The sequence below is a fragment of the Salmo salar genome, chromosome ssa29 (genome assembly GCF_905237065.1).
Source record: "Salmo salar chromosome ssa29, Ssal_v3.1, whole genome shotgun sequence".
Lineage (NCBI taxonomy): Eukaryota > Metazoa > Chordata > Actinopteri > Salmoniformes > Salmonidae > Salmo > Salmo salar.
In genome coordinates this window covers 1319113-1341205 of record NC_059470.1, presented here as the reverse complement: position 1 = coordinate 1341205, position 22093 = coordinate 1319113, and the positions used below count along the sequence as shown (strand labels likewise).

General features: G+C 41.3%; 1 protein-coding gene across 6 annotated transcripts in view; it reads left to right on the top strand.

The window, feature by feature from the left end:
* Positions 1-7731: 7731 nt before the first annotated feature.
* Positions 7732-22093, top strand: part of LOC106590027 (neuropilin-1a) — a 132168-nt gene continuing 117806 nt past the window's right edge. For 2 of the 6 annotated variants that reach the window (XM_014180518.2, XM_014180513.2), the window contains exons 1-2: positions 9545-10709; positions 12953-13127. In XM_014180518.2, the coding sequence (XP_014035993.1) occupies positions 10643-10709; positions 12953-13127 (242 nt within the window). In that variant the 5' untranslated portion in view covers positions 9545-10642. Of the gene's footprint in view, positions 8017-8300; positions 8888-9544; positions 10710-12952; positions 13128-22093 lie in introns of those variants that run through there. The other 4 variants (XM_014180515.2, XM_014180517.2, XM_014180516.2 and 1 more) reach the window with 4 other exon arrangements.

Sequence of the window (22093 nt, the reverse complement as noted above, 5' to 3'; positions counted from 1 at the left end):
TCCTTTCTGACAGTTCCCCTCCCATTTACACTGCTCTCTTTTGGGTTGTTCTCTGGGGTTTCTCTCCTTTCTTTCTTTCTTTCTTTCTTTCTTTCTTTCTTTCTTTCTTTCTTTCTTTCTTTCTTTCTTTCTTTCTTTCTTTCTTTCTTTCTTTCTTTCTCTGTGCTCTTATGTCTCAATCTCTCTCCCTCCCTCTGTCTGTCTCTTTTTCTCTTTTGGGTTGTTCTCTGGGGTTTCTACCTCTCTCTCTCCCTCTGTCCTTCTCTCTGTCTTTCTCTCTCTGCAGTCAGGGATCCAATGTTCCTTTAAAAAAAATGAGGCATTGAGCAAATACCAGGTCTGCTGAGCGCAAACTTGAACATTGTGAAAATTCTCTGCAACTTCCGGTGCGAGTTTACATTGAACAATGAGGCTGTACCCACTTTAAATTACAGTTTTAACAGAGGCCAAGTAGACTACTGTGGCTATTTGATCATAATGTAGGCCTACCAGAGTGGTCTGCCATCAACAACAATGGAGAAAAAGGCATCCCATCACATTTTAACATGGAAATAGCTGTTCTATCATTCAGCCTACAGTAGCAGCAAATGTGTTCAATGGTGGTCTACATTCCATTAAACTTTTGAAAAAACCTGCAGGGCTTGACATTAACCTGTTTATCCACTTGTCTTTCAGACGAGGAGGTGATTGAACATTTTCTTGTGTTGTTTGATGCAAGAAACCACTTTACAAAAAAAATATATATTATTCCCATACCATTATTACAGAGAATCAGTCAAATTATGCTACCCTCTGCCTATTGGCTACTTAGCTTATTCAAGACCATCTCAAAATACAACACTGCCCCTTTAAGACATAAAAATGCTCTTTACCTGATTCACTTTTCAAAGATGGCTAAAAATTGACAGATTTTGTGCTCTTGTAGGAAGCAACCACTCCCCCATTGTTAATTCGTTTTGCATAATTTGTTTTGTTTCGGTATGTTACATTGAAAGTGGCTAATATTGCGTTGATTCAAGCACAATTCCCAAAGTAGAGCGAAACGTTAGTGTTAACTAACTAAAGTTGAGTTAACTTCAATCTCATGATTCTCTGTGTGGGATGATATTTCTTCTGCCAGGCAGACGAGGGGAGCTGCATGCCCGCGCAGCTTAGAGGGAACATTGATTACAATACTTTATCTTCTCATCCTAGAATCTGAACTGTCACGGAAAATTCAGTAAAAACAACTCCAGAAATGCACCAAAATCTGAATTCACCAGACTGTTGTCTCATTATGTCTTCAGAAATGTAATTAAGCAATGAAGACGGCTTTCAGTCTTCCGTGTCTCCAAAAAAAGGTTTGCTTGATTAGGCATCGAGCATTGGGACATTTCTGTCTGTGATGATATGAATTTGGGGTGCTGCTAGAGTGAGTTAAATGTGAAGGAAGTTAAGGCACGGACCCAATTACAGTGTGATGCTGTCACACACACACACATACGCATGCATTCACTCACACATACATGCACACATACATCCACACACATACATGCACACATACATCCACACACGCACAAACACACACGCACACACAGGGAGACTACCTCATCATTAAGAATCCATCATTCTCTCATCTTTCAACCCCTGAGAACCTCTTCAATATTCTTCTGGCAACATCATGCATATTTATACATACATCCTTTCCACTTCACTAAATGTCATTGTAAATGTTTCTTCTACTAATGAAGGCATTCTAGTCTTTTACTCTTATTTTCTCCATCTCTTCCTATTCTTAATGCTCCTCCTCCAAGTTCCTGCCTATGAGTTTTAGTCCTCTGCTAATTCCATTCACACTTAGTTTCACCTCGCACAATGAGCCTCTGAGGAGAATCCAATCAAATGTCATTTGTCACATGCTTCACAAATAACAGGTGTACACTAACAGTGAAATGCTTACTTAAAGGGCCCTTTCCAACCACGCAGAGAGAAAAATAGTAGCAGTAGCAGAAGAGTATGTGATGAGTCAAACTGAACAAATATATAAATGCAACATGTAAAGTGTTAGTTCCAAGTTTCATGAGCTGAAATAAAAGATCACAGAAATGTTCCATATGCACAAAAGCATATTTCAAATGTTGTGCACAAATCTGTTTACCTTCCTGTTAGTGAACATATCTCCTTTGCCAAGATAATCCATCCACCTGACAGATGTGGCATATCAAGAAGCTGATTAAAAAGCATGATCATTACACAGGTGCACCTTGTGCTGGGGGCAATAAAATGCCACTCTAAAATGTGCAGTTGTCTCAAACATAATGCTACAGATGTCTCAAGTTTTGAGGGAGCATGCAATTGGCATGCTGACTGCAGGAATGTCCACCAGAGCTGTTGCCATAGAATTGAACGTTCATTTCTCTACCATAATCCGCCTTCAACATAATTTTAGAGAATTTGGCAGTATATTCAACCGGTCTGACAACCCCAGACCAAGTGTAACGACACCAGCCTAGGACCTCCACATCTGGATTCTTCACCTGCAGGATTGTCTGAGACCAGCCACCCAGACAGCTAATGAAACAGAGTATTTCTGTCCGTGATTAAGCCCTTGTGTGTAAAAACTGATTGACTGTGCCCCTGCCCAGTCATGTGAAAAGGATTAGGGCATAATGAATTTATTTGAATTGACTGATTTCCTTATCAACTGTAACTCAGTAAAATAGTTGAAATTGTTGCATGTTGCATTTATTTTTTGTTCAGTACAGTAAGTACAAAAATGTACAAAAGCACAATACAGATAGTCCGATGGCTAACTATTTAGCAGTCTTATGGCTTGGGGGTAGAAGCTGTTCAGGGTCCTGTTGGTTATAGACTTGCATTGGTACGGCTTGCCGTGAGGTAGCAGAGAGAGAAGTCTATGACTTGGGTGGCTGGAGTCTTGGGCAATTTAGGCCCTTCCTCTGACACTGCCTGTAGGCAGAAAAGCTGTCTTTGCTTACAATTAATTCCAATCTTGATCTCATGGAGGCACTATGGGACTCAGTATAAAGGGGAAGTTCTCAGGGTCTCCCTTGTTCCCATGATACAACCAAAGTTGAGGTCACAGACTATGAAAGAGCCAACGCCATCTGAGAAAGCTTTGTCTGACCCAGACGGAAAATATAAAGTCAGAACATTTTCTAGAAGTTCAGCATTGAGTGATGCACAAAAAAAATCTATATGCTCTCACACACACAAAAACAGACAGCCTAGATCAAAACCATTGTTTCAGATATACAGTTGTGTGTGAATTGTTAGGGAAAGTCATTACCAACAGCTGCCAAAAGTGTAAATTAATCTAACCACCACATCAACTACTTCACAATAATGCTGAAAGAAGAGGTAAAGCTACAGTACAGAGGTGACTGTCTGATAATGATACATTCGAAAATATCACCCGTTTTCACAAAGGAAATAGATCTAATATGAATATTACCATACAAATTCATAAAGGTTTTCTATGGCATTGTCTATATTATCATAAGCCATGGTTCCGGCAGTTATTTGTTACGCGGAGTGGAACAGGGGAACCCAAGAGCAGAGTCAGACGAGGAAACTGGGATGAAGTAACCAAGGTATTTATTGAAACACAGGGGGAAGATGGAGTGCAGGCCAGGGGAAGCTCGGGTGGGTTGCAGGGAACCAGGTGCGGAGGCTGAGGCGAGAGGGGTTGGGACAGGGTAAGCAGGTCCAGAGGGGAATCCAAGGAAGTAGTAGAGTGGGGAATCCAAGACAGAGTAGCAGGATGACGAGATGTGGAACTGGAGACAGGGACCAGAGTCAGATCGGGCGGAACTGTAGCGGAGAGAAAAACAGAGTCAGGTCAGGAAAACAGGCACAACAGGATCTAACCGTAACAAACAGCTAGAAGCATAGACTGACTGAGCAGAGATTACAATCTGGCAGCGTGGAAGTGGCAGGGCTGAGTATTTGTAGACGTCTTGATTATGGAACAGGTTGCAGCTGCTCTGACTCCAGCACACCTGTCTCCGCCCACACAATCGCACACACACAGAGAGAGAGAGAGCGAGAGAGAGAGAGAGAGAGGGAGAGAGTACTGGGGGAGTGGCGGCAGGTCAAGGAGACACAGGATAAGCAAAGGAGGGCGTGGCAGAAGCAGATGTAACATTGCTGTTCATATAGCAGGATTAACCAGTGTGAATTTCTGGGCTCAGTGTGCCATACCATAGGCTTGATATGACATCAGGACTGGCACCACACACCCAGTAATTTGAGGCATAGCTGAAAATATTGCCTTTATTGTGCAGCTGTAATTGGAAAACTGAAATGGCGGCCCCTTGAAAGGGTGGCCATATTTTGTCTGAATTTCAAATGGCACCCTATTCCTTATAAAGTCCACTACTTTTGAAAAAAAAAGTAGTGCACTAAATAGGGAATATGGTGCCATTTTGGGGACGCAGCCTACATTAACCCTGACTGAGTATAGTCTATTTTCCATTGATTAGAAAATAAATATTGAAATCTTTCATCCTGAGTTTGTATGGAATAAATGAAAATGTGTTTTGTTCAATGGGGCAGTACTCTTCTGTTTCAGGGAAAGAAGAATAAGCAAGAAGAAGGCAAGGCTCCCCTAATGAAAACAGACCGTCAACTCAGCTCACGATGGAGCAAAAAATATAATGTCTGTCTTTGTGCTTTGGCTAATTATTCCAGGAATGTATTAAAGATTACTGTGGGATGTGAAGGAGCAAATCCTTTAAATGGCTCTCTCATTGTTCCCTCACAATCCCCCTCATTTCAGATATGGCAGTAGGCAGCCGCCCTTGTGAAATTACCCTGTCCCATTATTCCAAAGCCTTGTTATCCACAAGACACACAAGTCTAGTTAGTGGCGCTTTGATAGAGGGGCTCAATACCTCTCTAACGTAGAGTGTTATCTGAAAAAGGGGGAATTACCAGTGGTGAGTGGAATAAAGCAGCTCATTCCTTTCTCTCTAGGAAGACTACAGACAGATACCATTAGCCTGGCTAGTGCCATGATTGTCTTATCTTGCTCCATTTCTTTATAGGGCTATGGTATATAAACAAAAACACACAAACAACACTTCATTTAATATTAGCAATTTATTTGAAGAAGAGTGGAATCTATAAACTTCAGTATTTTTTATTTGTATTGGTGTTCATAATTTTTAGGCCTATACAGTCCTCATATAGGCTATAGGCCTATTATTATACATTCTTAAGCAGGCTGATGTGAAGACCAGCAATCCAAGTTGTAATGTTTTATGTAATGAATTCATCATATGCAGTATACAAATGAAACCCTTTTTGATTTTGATAACTTTCACTGTATCAGAGACTTTTCTTCTGCATTGCAAGTTTGATTGAATGAAGGCCCAAGACTCTATTTATAATTATAAACTGGGTGGTTCTAGCCCTGGATGCTGACTGGCTGAAAGCCTTGGTACCAAGGGTATGACAAAACATGTATTTTTACTGTTCTAATTACATTGGTAACCAGTTTACAATAGCAATAAGGCAACTTTGGTGTTTTTAGATTATGGCCAATATACCACGGCTAAGGGCTGTATCCAGGCATTCTGCATTGCGTAGTACACAGTAATGATGTATGGGTAAAATCACTGCGGAAGCCCCATATTCCAAGCTATGTGTTGTGATAATTCGCTGTTCGCTCTGTAACCTGTTCATTCATATGCCTTGCGACGTGAAATATACGTAGGCCTAAAGGCCGAGACAATAAGAAGACGGTGGCAGAATAAATTCAACCACACCTGTGTTTTATCACAAAACCGGATAGCAACCTCTGTCCAGTAAAGTCCACAAAGCATATTGCATGTACAGTAACAGACAGTTACATGACCTATAGCATAGTCAAGCAAATTAATGTTTCTGACATTTTCGGACCACTAAACAATTATTGATTTAGAACCACAGATAGTTACTGCAAGTGGCAAATAAAACAGGAGGTACCTCCACCATTTCAACATCATCAAATCATCTCTGCTTAGTCTAATACAGTGACAACTAAAAGATAGCAAAAACAATTTAGTCCAATCAACATAAGCTAAATATGATGTGGCCGTGTGTGTGTGTGTGTGTGTGTGTGTGTGTGTGTGTGTGTGTGTGTGTGTGTGTGTGTGTGTGTGTGTGTGTGTGTGTGTGTGTGTGTGTGTGTGTGTGTGTGTGTGCCATCCTTCTCTCTTTCATCTTGACAAAACGGTCTATCACTCTGTCATTGTAACGGTCGTCGTAGGAAGTGGACCAAAATGCAGCGGGTACGTGAATGCTCATATTTATTTTATTACGAACACCACACAAAAACAACAAAACGAAAAAACAAACAACAGCTAACAGTTCTGCAGGCTAAACATAGCAGTGCACAAATACAACTTCCCACAAAGGGACAGGTGAAAACAGGCTACCAAAGTATGACTCTCAATCAGCAACAACAATGTACAGCTGTTCCTGATTGAGAGCCATACCAGGCCAACACAAAGAAATACACAACATAGATAGAACCTAGAATACGACACATAGAACATAACCCAAAAACCCCGGAATACTCTAACCAAATACCCCTCTACATAAACACACACCCCGAACCACATAAAACAAATACCCCCCTGCCACGTCCTGACCAAACTACAATAACAAATGACCCCTTTACTGGTCAGAACGTGACAGTCATACAGTACACACTTTTATTTTTTGTTGTCCTAGGCTACCTGGCTAAAATGCTTGCTCGTTAGCCTAACTACCATTCATGGGCAATGTTAGCAAGTTAACATTACCCTTCTACATCTAGCTACTTATTGAACTTCCATCCTCTCAGGCCAAGGACACAACAATGTATGACTTAATGGTTGGATCAGAATTGCTGTTATAATCATTGGCCAGTATGGAGAATTAAGTAAAACCACAAGTCCAAATACCTATCTCCATCCATGGTTAATTTAGGAAAGGGACAGTTTTAGCTAGCTGGCTACCTAGCCACCAGAGGACAAAAACACAACGAGATGTATGCTCTCAATGGGATTTGATAGGAGTCACGCCAAATCCAAGCTGGCTTCCGTTGACAATGTTTTTTTAGCTCAACGCTGATTGACACACTTTTTATACTTTTTTTTATCAAGGGAGGCCAAATGCTCGCTGGCTTCCCTCGCATTCAATGCTACGGGCTGAAAAAACTTAAATGTACTATTTACATACGTTTTCAGACCCTTTACTCAGTACTTTGTTGAAGCACCTTTGGCTGCGATTATAGCCTTGAGTCTTCTTGGGTATGACGCTACAAGCTTGGCACACCTGTATTCCGGGAGTTTCTCCCATTTGCAAAAAAAAATCTAAAAAACTGTTTTAGCTTTGTCATTATGGGGTATTGTGTGTAGATTGATGAGGATTTTTTTTTTTATTGATTTTAGAATAAGGCTGTAAATATAACAAAATGTGGAAAAATTGAAGGGGTCTGAATGCTTTCCGAATGCACTGTACCATATACACTCAGGCCTTATTGCTTAAGTATACACTTCTTTGGAAATATAGAAGTCTTATAGGCATTAGGGAATTCCCCAAGATGCCTCCATACCACCTACTTTAACCTTATCGTGTGAACTCTCTGTCGGAGGCCGTCTCCAAGACACCTTTTCTGTCTCCCAGACCCTCCAACCTCGGTGCCACCCTGGTGTGTTGAGAATGCAGTCTGAGTCAATATTTTCAGCAACCCCCTAAATATCAGGGCCGGATATCTTTTTTATGTGTTTGAGGAGATTCATTTCAATAGGACAGCAATGGAGGTTACATCTTTATGTTAATGAATAGCAATCTCCAAAGGACTTTGGAACGTCGTGTGTTCAGCTTGTTTAAATTGTCATGTCAATCAATAACTCACATTTGTTTTATTTTCAAAAGACATTATTCAAATCATGACACAGGGTTTGTTTATCCTACTTCTTGGTCAATAGGAAGTTCCAAACACACAGCCCAGGTCTCAACAGTACTAGACACTTCAAGATGCCGGTCAGTATTACATTTGAATTTCAACACATTCAACGTGAGAGCTTCAGAAGACTAATATCTTTTTAATGTAGAGAATGAGTAAAATTATTGGCAGTTGTAATGTCAGTGCTAATGATGCGAGTGTGTTCAGATGTGTCCTACTCGAATCCACTTTGTGACATAGATCTATGTACTGCGACAGCAGTTTAATCTGCAACTCGATAGCCGATGCAACCCCCTGGTAAAGGCGCGTTTGACTGGCTAGCTGGGTCTCGAGACGCCGGATACTCCAAACCAGTCCTATGTTCTCAGCAGCGCTATAGTAGCGGAACACAGCAGTCAGAAACAAGAGTGGTGCGTGACGCGCAGTACAGATAGAGCAATAAGGAATCGGCCTACATTCAATTCAATGCATACAATCAATCAAGGATCTATACAGGAGATATCTTCTCTAATGCTGTGATTTCTTTTGACTGGCTGTCAAAAAAAGGGCTGTTCATTGTTAGCGCAAATCCCGTTTCCCTCACTTGTGACGGCGGAAAGGTGGCTGTCTATGCACTGAGTTGAGTGTCCGAGATATCGGCAGCGGCTGCGTGCCTTTGAGCGGAGAAGAGGAGTTGCACTATAGGGCTGCCCCAGACCGGTCCCAGCGTAAGGTTGCAAACATACAAGCTATTGATTGACTGGTTAAATACTTGGAAATTGACTTCCTCTCTCATCAGCTGTGGAGACCTGTCCTTTCCTGTGGTGATTTTGATGTTTACGGATTTTGGAAAGGAGTCCGCAGCGTTTGATAGAGAGAAAGAGAGAGGGGTTACTGTCAGCCTGCCGATAGCTGCTTCGCTTCGATATTGGATACATATGGGGTTGTGAGTGAGTCTACGAGACACAGGTGATTGCCGTTTGCTTGCTTTACGTGGCTGGGTTTAAATCAGGAGAGGCAGAACAATGTTGCCTTATGGAGAGCACTGAGTGAAGAATGCTTTTAGCTTTCATTCACATGGTTTTGAAAATACACTCAATTTAAGTATTATCTCTCTGAACAGCATAGGACGCAGGGAATGCAAGTTGTGTGGTGTCTATAAGAATATTGCTTTAAATGTTGAATTACTCTGTAATTCAGATTTCCACATGTAAGGAATGTTAGACGCCTTTGGATTCGTGTCAGAGAAGTTGCATACCATTTAATCATAGATGTGACCTGGTGAGCATAGCAGCTTGTCGAAAGCATTTCATATTGAATGTAATTCCTTCTTGTGTGCAATGCCATAAGAACAGACAGTTTGAAAAGCCAAATTGCTTGATGCTTTGCACTTCTATTGGTTTTCCCTAAGTTTCAATGTGGCGTTTTAATGAATGCTCTATCATGATTCATGCTTTAACTGTAGGTTGTCATTGTAAATAAAAATGTGTTCTTAACTGACTTGCCTAGTTAAATAAAGGTTAAATAAAATACAAAATAAAATACAAAATGTTTTTAGAAGTAGTATATCTAAGTAGCCCATTAATGGGTAAAAATAGATCAATGTTAAAATATATGAATATTTCAAATCAATATCTCTTCTTTAGAATGATAATTCGATATTGAATACAAAATAGAATTGAGGCTATTCTCTCCTAGGGAGCTCAATTTATTCCGAATTAGCATAGTAGCTTTGAGAGAAGTCGTTTGGCACATAAACATTCAAGTTTCGGAGGCAGACAGTGGTCTATGTTATTGTTCTCCAGTAGTGATGTTTGTTAGCATAGTTGATTAGGGAGTTTAGTGGCATCTTACACAGTGTGACAGTCCATCTATAGTGAAAGAGAGAGAGCGCCCGCGCCTATACGCGGACACTTTCAGGTCTGGCTGGTGATCTGCGAGTGAGAGCGAGTCTAGTGAGTCTCGGAGCAGGAGCCGAGACCTCCTCCACTAATAAAGAGAGAGGGGGCTTCCAAAGGTTGGGCTTTGCACATTTGTAATCAAACCAATCAGAGACCCCTCTGAGATTTCGGCTAGAGCAGCCACTCTGAGGCAGGCAGCACACTATTTCAAAAGAAGAAAAGCGTTCTCAAATTAGGGGGTGTATCCATCGCTTTAAGCCCCTTTTATGGCAATGCCTTTCGCCAGATGTTAGTATTACTAGTTCGTGTCCTGTCAGATTTGAGAATGAGCAGGGCGCGAAGGAGCACAACACGAGCTTGATTTGATGATCTGCCCACTTTTGAAACGAATATCATCACCACTGCTACTGCTTACTCTCAATATTTATTTCCATTTAGCACCGACGGTTTACCTCTTGCCTTGTCATCGTTTCCAAGGAGTTGAAACGGGAGTTGTTGGTGCTGGTGCCTGGGATTTTTACTTCTTCCTTTGCTAGCTCCGATTACTTGTGTGGAGGAAATGGCAACGCCAGCGTTTGAGAGAGGAACTCAACTGGAAGAGGAGAGAGGAAACTGGAGCTGAATGACAGGATGCAGCAGACAACCTGAGACATATCCAGACACATTTCAACTGCCTCAGTCAAGACACTTCTGCTTTATTTGTTTTCCTTCAGCCCCAAGCTTGAAAATAAGGAAGACTAACACGGCCTGAAAAACCTTTGGAGGAGTTTTATTTAGGTTCGTTTTTTGTTTTTCCTATGAATATTTTTCTAACAAAACAAGGATGCATTGTGGATTAGTGCTGTTCCTCTTAATGGAAATCTTCTTCGTTGCTAAAGCTTTCAAAAATGGTAAGTGACAACTAGTATATGCTGGGATACTTATCCTGGTGTTGTTAAAGGCCCAATGCAGCCACAAACATGATTTAGCTGTGTTTTATATATCCACACAATGAGGTTGGAATAATTCTCTGAAATTGTGAAAATTATGATAATACCATTTTAGTGTAGCCTAACAGCTGTTTGAAAAGACAGCCTGAAATTTCAGCCTGTTTTGGTGGGATGGAGTTTTGGCATGCCTGGTGACATCACAAGGCGGTAAATTAGTTATTAGACAAATAAAAAAGAGAGTTCCAAACCTCTCTGCCAATTACATCCTGTTTTCAGTTTTCCCCTCCTCATTCAGACCACTCCCAGACAGTCCTAGCAAAATTTGGCTTCTTTTTAATTGAAACAATCACTGTAACGTACTTAATTGTTATTTGATATTGAGACAAAAACTGCTGCATTTGACCTTTAAGGACACATGAGTCTCAAAACCTCCATTCACCTGTCAAGTCTTCCCCGCGGGTGAGTCCTGTCATTGCCACCGATTTATCATTTGAGTGTGCAGGTTCTTCTATTTTTGTAGAATATTATGAAAAGAGTCTGTCAAAGTTAGGGTACAGTAGTAGGCTGTTTCTTGCTGTAGCATATAGGCGACACTTAGCCTAATTGTTTCGTTTCTATGAGTAAACTTATTTACGAGAAAAACTAAAGAAAGACAAGGAAAGAACTTGCTATATTTCCCATTCTCTTGAACATCGCATTGTCACCTATCCTATTCAAAACTAATTTCAAGTAGCCTACTTTACATGGCAGATTGTAGTTATAATCCAAACGCATGACTGCGCACACATAAATAAAGATAAACTCATAAGGTAATTTGGGCTACTTGAAGTAGCTTGCCTCGAGACACAAGAAAGTCGCGTTATTCTCTGGCGCTTGGAGAAGTGGTCTGTATGAAAAGAAAAATACGTTTTATAAGGCGATAATAATTTCTTAATAAAGTTTAGTCCGCAAACGAAAATAGATGGCATAGATATTTGGTGATAGGCCTGTGTTTTCATACCCCCAATCCACAAATAAATGTAGCCTACATATGCTCGCCACATATAATCTTGGAAATACTCGGGTTTATAATACTTTCGAATTGTTTGGCGTTATTGCCATATGATATATTGTCTACAAGTCACATGGCACCATATCGGCCATTCCTATCGAAGCTCAGCCAAACCCCGCACAGCCACAGTGTAGTTAGTATCCGTTCCCAGTCCACTCTCAGTCCTCTACATTAATCAATGACTTCCTGCCAGGGCATATGTCCCTTAGTCATTACGAGTTGTTCTAGCGAATTACTGTTGGTGACATTTCACAGACTTAAACATTTTTCAAGCGTAAAAGTAAGAACATCTATAATTTTCACTTGGGCTATAAGTGACTAACATATTCATCCTAACCGTTATGCCCCAACATAAAACACCAATAGTGATCGATAATAACACTAAATAAGAATAATAACACTAATTACACTTTTGGTCATGTTTGTGAACAACTGTATAGTTAACGTCAAGCCTGTAAAAAGTCTAATCTGAGCAAATTGATACATTTAAAATAGATTTCGAGAGCTTGGGACTATAAGGTTCTATCAGAAATAATGTGATTCTGAGATAATTAGCTTGAATTAAATTAGACATCTTTATATTGTATTCTTTTTAACTTAACAACCTAAATTGGGGTACATAGAGTACTATATAGGTAGAGAACATTGAACAGAACAAGGCTATGTCAATAACATTTTTTTTTTACAAAAATGCAGATAGAACCACAGTCCCAAACTCTTGATTTCTCAGATTTGGCTCCCTAATTGTTAGCATTTTGATGGTCAGAAAGGATTTATCTTACCCGTGCGTCTTTACGCGTGTAACCTATTTAAAGTAGCCAAAAGCATATTCAATTGGTCTAGTTAAGCCATCTTTAGACAATGTAGGACAATATTTGTATGGCGTGGGTGGGCCTATAAATGATGATCCTGAATTTACTTTTATAATGATTGTTTTGACATTCAGATCAACTCAAATCCAGTTTGATTTTGAACAGATCCCCCTCATCTCCATCTCTACAATAATATAGCCTATAGTTTACAACATCTAGGCTATAATTGCTTATAGCACATACTCTTGCAAACATTATTGACTCATTTAATCTCTGTAGGCTATCTGCGTTGCTTTGGGCTGTTGTGCTAACTGTATTTTTTCCCACGTTCTTTCTTGCAGACAAGTGTGGGGACAACATCAGAATAACGAATGCAAATTACCTCACTTCACCTGGCTATCCGGCATCATATTTGCCATCTCAGAAATGCGTTTGGGTGATTACAGCGCCTGGACCTCACCAGAGAATTCTAATCAACTTTAACCCGCATTTTGATCTCGAGGACAGAGAGTGCAAGTAAGTTGGCTGCCCTCTACTCCACTCGTGCATATTGTACATGAAACCCCGCCATCTAGTGGTCGTGGAATTCTTGAGCGCGCAGTACTGGGCAACATGAGTGTTGAAAAAATCCTTGGTTTGGAGTTTCTTTGCTTGTCATTGTTTGAGAATAATTGTATTACTATGTTGTAATATTTTTACTGTTATCATGGTTTCACATCATTGAGGAAGTAAGCCCATTTAGTGGATGTCTAAACTCATTACCCTTCTTGCTGGGTTAGTTACAAATCCCTGTTTAACTTTTAAGCTGTAAGGTATTAAACCAGACTAGGGCTAAACGGTTAACCTGGCAGCTGCCTATGAAACCAGAGCTCCATAGTAATGTGATGAACCTGCTGCATCCCTGTGTCAGTGGTGCCCTGAGGTGAAGCAAGACATGCAATGCCTTTGCCTGGGCTGACTGGCTCTTGCCTCTGTCTTAGACTGCACCCCTACCCTCCACCCTGCTCTCTCTCTCTGTGTGTGTGTGTGTGTGTGTGTGTGTTTACGTGCATGTGTGTTCCTTCTGAGCCTTTGTTTATGCTGGAGGGGCAGCCAGAGAACACGCAGAGTGAATACGGCTGGATACTGTTACTGTATCCCCACTACGCACTACGCCCAAGCTCAGCTCTTTCTCTCGCTGCTACGCCCTTTGTGTTTTCGCTGAATACAGTGTAGGTCCAAAGATTGTGCTGTTTTATCATGATCTCTATCCACTGTGCACAGACGTCAGTTCAACAACTATAGTTTTGATTTACATTTGATTGAGTTGTCAACAAATTTGAATTCAAAGTGAAATCAACCGAAAAAGTTAGGTGAAAAAAGAAACTGTAGGTATATACCGCCTTAGTTGTGTCTTTAAAGGGGCAGTCTGCGATTTACTGCCTGGTTGACAGCTCCTGTCTTCCAGAGAAGGATCCTGATGGTCCTGACTTCTTCTGGCTCAGGTGTCACTACCCAGCATCTGTTAAAGTGTCCCCAGATCCAAGGTTGCGCAGAGGGACGGCTGTGTGTGCACGTGTGTGTGCGTGCGTGCAAGTGCGTGTGTGTTTGTTAATAAAATTAACCAGGAATGAGTTTCCGGTGTTTTTAAAAGCACACTCTAAAAGTCAAGGAATGTAACAAATCAAATGGCTTCCCTTTTTCAGTTAAAATAAATGTACTCAGTGAACTTCAAGTTTGATCCATTTTGGTATCGTTTTTCAAATTACTTCTGCCGTTCGTTTCAATCCAAGGTCGATTAAAGTTTTCTGTTTTCCAAGTTGGTACTGAACTGTCATGCCGTCAATTGCTTGTCTGTCTGTACATTTGTTAGTTGTAGATAAAGAGCAAGTTATTTTTCTTGTCCCTGCCATTGCCAAATGTGCTTGTTATGTTTGGAGCAGAGCCAGGGTGTAATGTGTATATTACTGTGTAATGCTGCCCATAGAGTGGTCACGGGTTATAAACCTCAGTGCTAGAGAGAAACACACTAACAACTGATTTGCAGAGACGTCTGTAAAACTTAATCAAGTCTAGTGACTCATGTGGTTCACACAGTTATATGCATACTAAATGGCACCCTATTCCCTACATAACGCACTACTTTTGACCAGAGCCCATAGGGTTTTCCATAGGGTTCTATTGAAAAGTAGTGTACCACATAGGGATAAGGGTGCCATTTGAGATACAGTGACATACAGTGGAGAAACAGGGTCAGCTTGATCTCAAGGCTCTTCTATTTTAACCACCTCTCCTCTGCTCAACTTGGTCTGCTACTGTTTCATATGTAATGTTTTAATGGAGCGGTTTTCATTGAACTTTAGTTCCACAAGTTCCACTTTACTATTTCACCTTGTAATGTGTTCACTTTAGACTGGCTGAGGAAGATTGTCAGTGACATTGTCTGGATGCCAAATGGAACCCTATTCCCTACATAGTGCATTACTTTTGACCAGAGCCCATAGGGTGCAGTTTATTAAGATGCAGTCATTCAATTACTCTCACTCAAAAAGTTTCAACTCAAGTAGCCTAGTGGTGCTTTGTAAAGTGAATGCCGCTGTTGTGTTGATAGCAAGAGGGACATGTCATATCTAAATCAATTCAGGCTTGAGAGGGAGAGGCATGTGCATGATGGCCATGGTGTCTTTGTTGGTAGATAGCGGTTCGGTTGGTTGATGTGATTTGTACAACAGCAGTAATCAGACTACCATGGGCTGTCTAGTCGCAGCTCGACTCACACAAACACCTCTTACATACTGGAAACTGATAATTGCCAGCACCAGAATGGCGACATTGCCTTCCTTATCTGATGGACCAGTGGGTAGGGGGGAAGCAGGCAGCTACAATGCATGCTTCAGTGCACTCCCCTGCAATCTAATTAGTGGTCCAAATGGAACACATATGCTATACATGTGCTCCTACATGACAGTTATCAACAAACCAAACAAGAAGCAAGCTGAAAGTGCTTGTAAAAACCGTCAGTGGCTGAGCCTACCTCTGTTGTAAACACGTGTGACTGCTGGCACTCCCTCCCTAACGGGTTTGTTTGGAAGGTTAGGGTTATGTCCCAAATAGCACCCAATTCCCTATGTACACTACCGGTCAAAAGTTTTAGAACACCTACTCATTCAAGGGTCTTTCTATATTTATACTATTTTCTACAATGTAGTGAAGACATCAAAACTATGAAATAACACATATGGAATCATGTAGTAAACAAAAAAGTGTTAAACAAATAAAAAATATTTTATATTTGAGATTCTTCAAATAGCCATCCTTTGCCTTGATCACAGCTTTGCACACTCTTGGCATTCTCTCATCCAGCTTCATGAGGCTGTCATTGTAAATAAGAATTTGTTCTTATCTGACTCGTCTAGTTAAATAAAGGTTAAATAAAAAATTCTAAATAAATAAGGTAGTCACCTGGAATGCATTTCAATTAATAGGTGTGCCTTCTTAAAAGTTAATTTGTGGAATTTAATTCCTTCTTAATGCGTTTGAGCCAATCAGTTGTGTTGTGACAAGGTAGGAGGTATACAGAAGATAGCCCTATTTGGTAAAAGAACAGCTCAAATAAGCAAAAATACATGAATGTTACATTTTAAGAACTTTGAAAGTTTCTTCAAGTGCAGTCACAAAAACCATCAAGCGCTATGATGAAACTGGCTCTCATGAAGTACGCCACAGGAATGGAAGACCCAGAGTTACCTCTGCTGCAGAGGATAAGTTCATTAGAGTTACCAGCCTCAGATATTGCAGCCCAAATAAATGCTTCACAGAGTTCAAGTAACAGACACATTTCAACATCAACTGTTCAGAGGAGACTGTGTGAATCAGGCCTTCATGGTCAAATTGCTGCAAAGAATCCATTACTGAAGGACACCAATAATAAGAAGAGACTTGCTTGGCCCAAGAAACACGAGCAATGGACATTAGACCGGTGGAAATTCGTCCTTTGGTCTGGAGTCCAAATTGGAGATTTTCGGTTCCAACTGCCGTGTCTTTGTGGGACATGGTGTGGGTGAACCGATGATCTTCGCATCTGTATTTCCCACCGTAAAGCATGGAGGAGGAGGTGTTATGGTGTGGGGGTGCTTTGCTGGTGACACTGTCTGTGATTTATTTAGAATTCAAGGCACACTTAACCAGCAGTCTACCACAGCATTCTGCAGCAATACGCCATCCAATCTGGTTTTGGCTTAGTGGGACTATCATTTGTTTTTCAACAGGACAATGACCCAACACACCTCCAGGCTGTGTAATGGCTATTTGACCAAGAAGGAGAGTGATGGAGTGCTGCATCAGTTGACCTGGCCTCCACAATTCCCCGACCTTAACCAAATTGAGATGGTTTGGTATGAGTCAGACCGCAGAGTGAAGGATAACCAGCCAACAAGTGCTCAGCATATGTGGGAACTCCTTCAAGACTGTTGGAAAAACATTCCGGGTGAAGCTGGTTGAGAGAATGCCAAGAGTGTGCAAAGCTGTCATCAAGGCGAAGAGTGGCTATTTGAAGAATCTCAAATATAAAAAATATTTGAATTTGTTTAACTCTTTTTTTGGTTACTACATTATTCCATATGTTTTATTTCTTAGTTTTGATGTCTTCACTGTTATTCTACAATGTAGAGTATAGTAAAAATAAAGAAAAACCCTTGAATGAGTAGGTGTTCTAAAACCTTTGACCGGTAGTGTATAGTGCACTACTTTTGACCAGAGGTGCGATTTGGGACTCAGACTAGGTATACAGCTCATATCCTGGCTGAGCAGAGAGTTGGAGGGGGAAAAAAAGGGTTATTCGGCTGTCCCCATAGGAGAACCCTTTAAAGAACCCCGTTTTGGTTCTAAGTAGAATCATTTTTGTTCCAGATAGAACCCTTTTTGGTTCCAGGTAGAACCCTTTCAGCAGAGGGTTCTACATGGAACCCAAAAGAGTTATACCTGGAACCAAATAGGGTTCTCCAATGGGGACAGCCAGAGGACCCTTTTGGAACCCTTTTTGTAAGAGTGTAGATAAGGACTAAGTGGGCATTGAGATGTAAATGTTGGTCATGTTTTTACCTTTCCACACACTGTTATATAAACTCTCATGGCACTAACGTGTATGCTCACAGAAAATTTAAGAAGTTTGAGGTAAAAGCCCGGTCCGTCAAGACAAATATTTGAAGTCAATTCGCTCTGATCTTCAGTGGAATGAACAGCTTTCTTGGCGAGAAGGCAAAATTGAGTAAATGTATATTCTTTGAGCTTGCCTTCTGGGTACTTAAATTCATTACAATCTGAATACGCTGTTAGACAGACATGTAGTTGTGGCAGTTATGCCGTCTCATGGAGAAATGGATGTTTGGCTGGATATGAAGTCATAAACAAGTGACATTTCCACTGCTCCAGAGTCCAATGACGGCGAGCTTTACACCCCTCCAGCCTATGCTTGGCATTGCGCATGGTGATCTTAGGCTTGTGAAGCTCCCGATGAACAGTTATTGTGCTGACGTTGCTTCCAGAGGCAGTTTGGAACTCGGTAGTGAGTGTTGCAACCGAGGACAGACGATTTTTACGTTCTACGCACTTCAGCACTAGGCGGTCCCATTCTGTGAGCTAGTGTGCCTCCCACTTTGCGGCTGAGCCATTGTTGCTCCTAAAAATGTTCTACTTCACAATAACAGCACTTACAGCTGACCGGGGCAGCTCTAGCAGAACAGAAATTAGAGGAACTGACTTGTTGGAAAGATAGCATCCTATGACTGTGCCACATTGAAAGTCACTGAGCTCTTCAGTAAGGCCATTCTAGTGCCAATGTTTGTCTATTGCATGGCTGTGTGCTCAACTTTATAGACCTGTCAGCAACGGGTGTGGCTGAAATAGCCAAATCCACTAATTTGAAGGGGTGTCCACATACTTTTGTGTATATAGTTTATTTCACATATAGGAAGTGGAATGATAATTTGGCCTAATTTGAACAGTCTTTTTCTGTTTTAATAAACATTTTAATTAGGAGATTGAGGTCGTATTCTGAAAAATTCAAACATACCCCATTCAATGGGAGACTTAAAAAGCCTTCGCTAAAAAACCTTGTTGACTGTTTGTTGTTGTTGCTTTCTGTGAAAGCTGCGTTGGCTGGAATCAACATGCCACCAATATTATATGCTTTTGACAGCACAATGAATCATTGATCTGCTTGGATCCACTGACCAAACAAAAAGACACAGATTTTTCTAGGCCTACACATTGAGAAATCCCCTTGAAGCTATGGTGCAGTAGAGTAGAGCTACCTTTTGAGGGGAAGAGGGGTTAAAATTGATTGATGAAGTAGAAAAGGAGAGGATGCTTTCTATATGAGAATTTCTCTCTTTCCTCTTTTCTACGTTTTTGAGAGAAAGATGGGTTAAAATGGAAAGATGAGAATAGGATACTTTTTATATGAGAGTGAGTCTCCCTATTCCCTTGTCCCTCTTTTCACTTTCTGCCTGGCCTGTGTGTGCGACAGCCTGTGCAGTCCTGAGATAGCGAGGAGGTATCCCAGCTAGCACATAACGTTCTGAGAACCATATGTTTATTAGAGCGTGGTGAGAGTGTGGTTATTCTATGGTTATTTTAATACAACCTTCCCACAACCTTATGAGAATGGTGCAGGATAGTTGCTTGGCTTTGGAACATTCTTAACACATTTAAGCAATTTGACAAAAAAACATTATCTTGATATTTCATTACTTTACCAGAATGTTTCCTAAAATGTCTAACAATTTCATTTACATTTTGGTAATGTTCTAGGAATGTTCTCCAACTGGTTTGACATTGGGAATGTTCTCAAATAGTTCAGGGAATGTTAAGAAACAATGTTCTTCTGTGGTAATTTCAGTACTTCAGCATAACGTCAACTAAACTCTCTCTTTCCGCTATCTTGTTAAGTGTGTTCAGGTGTGTTGGCCACACCCACTAATTGGCCACACCTGATCTTATTGAGTGCTTTTTTCCCTTTGAATTGGGATCTGTTTGAATAGACTAAAATGATCACATTTCCATGTGTCCTTTCTGTGCTTGGAGTTCAATACATTTAGTGTTATTATGCTAGCAGTGTTATTAAAATTATTATTGGAACATGTTCTTAGAACGTTATTTAATTACCTTCAAATAAGCTATACTGTTAATTATCAGAACGTTAATTAAACCTCCCAGAAAAACTTTCAGAGAACCATTGTAAAACGTTCTCAGAACCTCCCTGCAACCAAAAACAATGTACATTCCCAGAACAGGCAACCTTATTCAGTTCTGTTCTCAGAACGTTAAAAAAATGTTCAGTTTTATCAGTCAGAAAATGTATAGCTTCGTTCCCAGAACCAATGAGAAACCAAAAACGCACATTCCCTCAACTTCCAAAGAACCAAATATACTAGCTGGGGAGGGTGGGGAAAAATATATGGGGAATGCCTTCTGAAGAAGGTCTGCACTTTGTGGTGAGAGAGGAGTGGAGAGGGGGAGAGAGAGAAAGTCAGTCAATGAGTGAGTGAAAGCTTCAGCTTGCCTCACACACAATGGCTCTGAAGTGAGCTCCCCACTTGCTGAGCTCCCCACTCGCTCTCCTCTCTTCCCTGCACCTGACTGTGACTGCCCATAATTCTAGGCTTGAAAAAGCAGCCTTTCCCTCTCTCTAATTATGACCCCACTCCCCTCTCCTGTCTAGTAGCCCCCTCGGAGAGCGACATACCCTGCTGGGTAGACAAACACTCTCCTCTGTGGCCTGAGACAATGCACATCCTGCCTGCCCCGCTGCCCTCGACTCTCCGCCCTCCCTGCCAGGCATTCGTCCAGGTCAGGCCTGCTGGACTACAGGCCTGCGTCCAAATGGGACCCTATTCCATATAGTGCACTACTTTTGACCAGGTGCAATAGGGCTCTGGTCAAAAGTAGTGCACTATGTAAGGAATAGGGTGCCATTTGGGACGCAACCTACACAGACCTACACTGCAGACATGAGTTGCAGCAGGGAAAGCAGGGGAAAGGGGAAAGTAGTACTCAGCCCCCTGTTGGTTCTGGAGAGTTCTCTTTTCATACAGGTTATTTTGTTAAGCAGGAATCCTGACACCCTGACTGACTCATAGCTTCATAACACAACACTCATGTTTAACAATGAAGTCCACCTGTTCCACTGAGTTATTCAGAGTAGAGGAGGGGTACTGTGGGGAAGAAGAGGGTGTGTGCATGGGACTCACTGCTGTGACTGCTTTCACTGGTACTGCCACACAATGTCTATACAGCCTGGCTGGATCTGAGGCTACCTGATGGGGTTTGGGATCAGTGGGAGTTCTCTCTCCTCTCTGGAGAGGCTCCATTTCTTTGGGAAAGTGCTCTATTACTCTCCCAAAAAATCCCCTGAATAAAGTGTGCTTCACTTCCCTTATCACACCCTGGATGTGTCTCAAATGGCACCCTATTCCCTATACAGTGCACTACTTTTGAATAGACCCCTATGTGCCCTGGTCAAAAGTAGTGTACTATTAAGGGAATAAAGTGCCATTTGGGATTAAAGGCCCCTCTGACGCTCCACCACCGCACAAGCAAATTAGGAAAAATTGTGAGTGGGTTGAGTGATCGTCCATCAGCCGTTGTCATGGACAACAATAAATAAGGCAGGAGTGTATAACAAGGCTTTTTTATCCTCTATCAGCAAGGTCATGCCTTTTAAAATGGGCTGGACGGCTGTGACCTCTCAGGGCCAGGGGAAGAGGCTTGGGCTGACATGAATTGTTTGAGACACTTATAGTTGTTTATGGTTGTCTTTTATGTAAGAATGTACCAGTGAAGCATTTATGCTTTTCAAGATCAAAGCAGAGTTGAAATAACAGAGGAAGATCCGCACAATGAGACAAAACGCAGAGAGCAGCAGCACTGTTTCTTTTAGGACAATGGCAGCTGAAATGATGTACCTGGTAATTTTGCGTAACATCAGTCTCCAGTGTTGTACAGTAGGAAGTACATTGTATCTCAAACTACATTGTGACAGCACCACTGATAGCAATTTCCTTCAAGTGAAGTTGCTAGCAGTTGCTATGAATTATCCCAAATCATAACTTGCCATGATAGAAAACATGTTGTCAGAAATACATTTTCTTCTGCTATATTCACAGAATACAGAAGTACCTTTGACACATCCGGTGATCCATTATAACTAGTGTAATTAGCATTTCCGAGCAGATGAAAGCCCTGTCTAAACTATCTCCTCAGGGTCATGTTTAAAAGAGAGGTTCACCTCTGTCATGAGTTAGAGGACAAAAGGCTGAAAAAGAGAGTGGGGTAGGAATCCTCTCTCTCTCTCTCTCATCAATCTTCCATGTTACTCAAAGCGTTAATGGTTGTAAAGTCCTAGTGTGTGCGTGTATGTGGGCGCATCCGTGCGTGTACGTGTGTGTGTGTGTGTGTGTCTATCCCCGGCTGGGGCTAAAGTAGAGGAGAAGGGTTTACCGTTG